General features: G+C 54.2%; 1 protein-coding gene across 1 annotated transcript in view; it reads left to right on the top strand.

The window, feature by feature from the left end:
- The window catches only part of LOC102775327 (multidrug and toxin extrusion protein 1), a 35,745-nt gene that overhangs the window by 25,799 nt on the left and 9,542 nt on the right, over positions 1–404 (top strand). The window contains exon 14 of the mRNA XM_015558352.1: positions 195–239. Coding sequence (XP_015413838.1) covers positions 195–239 — 45 coding nt within the window. The remainder of the gene's footprint in view (positions 1–194; positions 240–404) is intronic.

The raw sequence follows: 404 nt of genomic DNA, 5'->3' as shown, positions 1-404 counted from the left end.
TGTGTCCCGGTTTCGATTCCGCTCAAGGGCATGTCCCTTGGTTTCGGGCACATCCCCAGTAGGAGGTGTGCAGGAGACAGCTAGCTGATCGATGTTTCTCTCTCGTGGATGTTTCTCTCTATCCCTCTCCCTTCCTCTCTGTAAAACGTCAATAAAATATCTAATCAAATGTTTTTGTTATGTCTTTCGGGAAGGGAGAGGGGGAGAGAGGGAGAGAGGGACCAGGCTGGGCGTGATCGGTGAGCCTGCGGGGGGTGTGTGTGTGTGTGTGTGTGTCGGTGAGCTTCCCGCTCCGGAGGAGGAGACGCGGGGGCGGGGGAGCGGGGGTGTGGGGGCTGAATGGTTTGCCTCAAAACAAGAAAAGTTCTATTGGGACGGTATCCACAAATTACATGAAAGATGGG

The sequence above is a fragment of the Myotis davidii genome, unplaced genomic scaffold (assembly GCF_000327345.1).
Source record: "Myotis davidii unplaced genomic scaffold, ASM32734v1 scaffold129, whole genome shotgun sequence".
NCBI classification, from domain to species: Eukaryota; Metazoa; Chordata; class Mammalia; order Chiroptera; family Vespertilionidae; genus Myotis; species Myotis davidii.
Note: the sequence above shows the minus strand (reverse complement) of the source record. Positions and strands in the feature narration are given on the sequence as shown.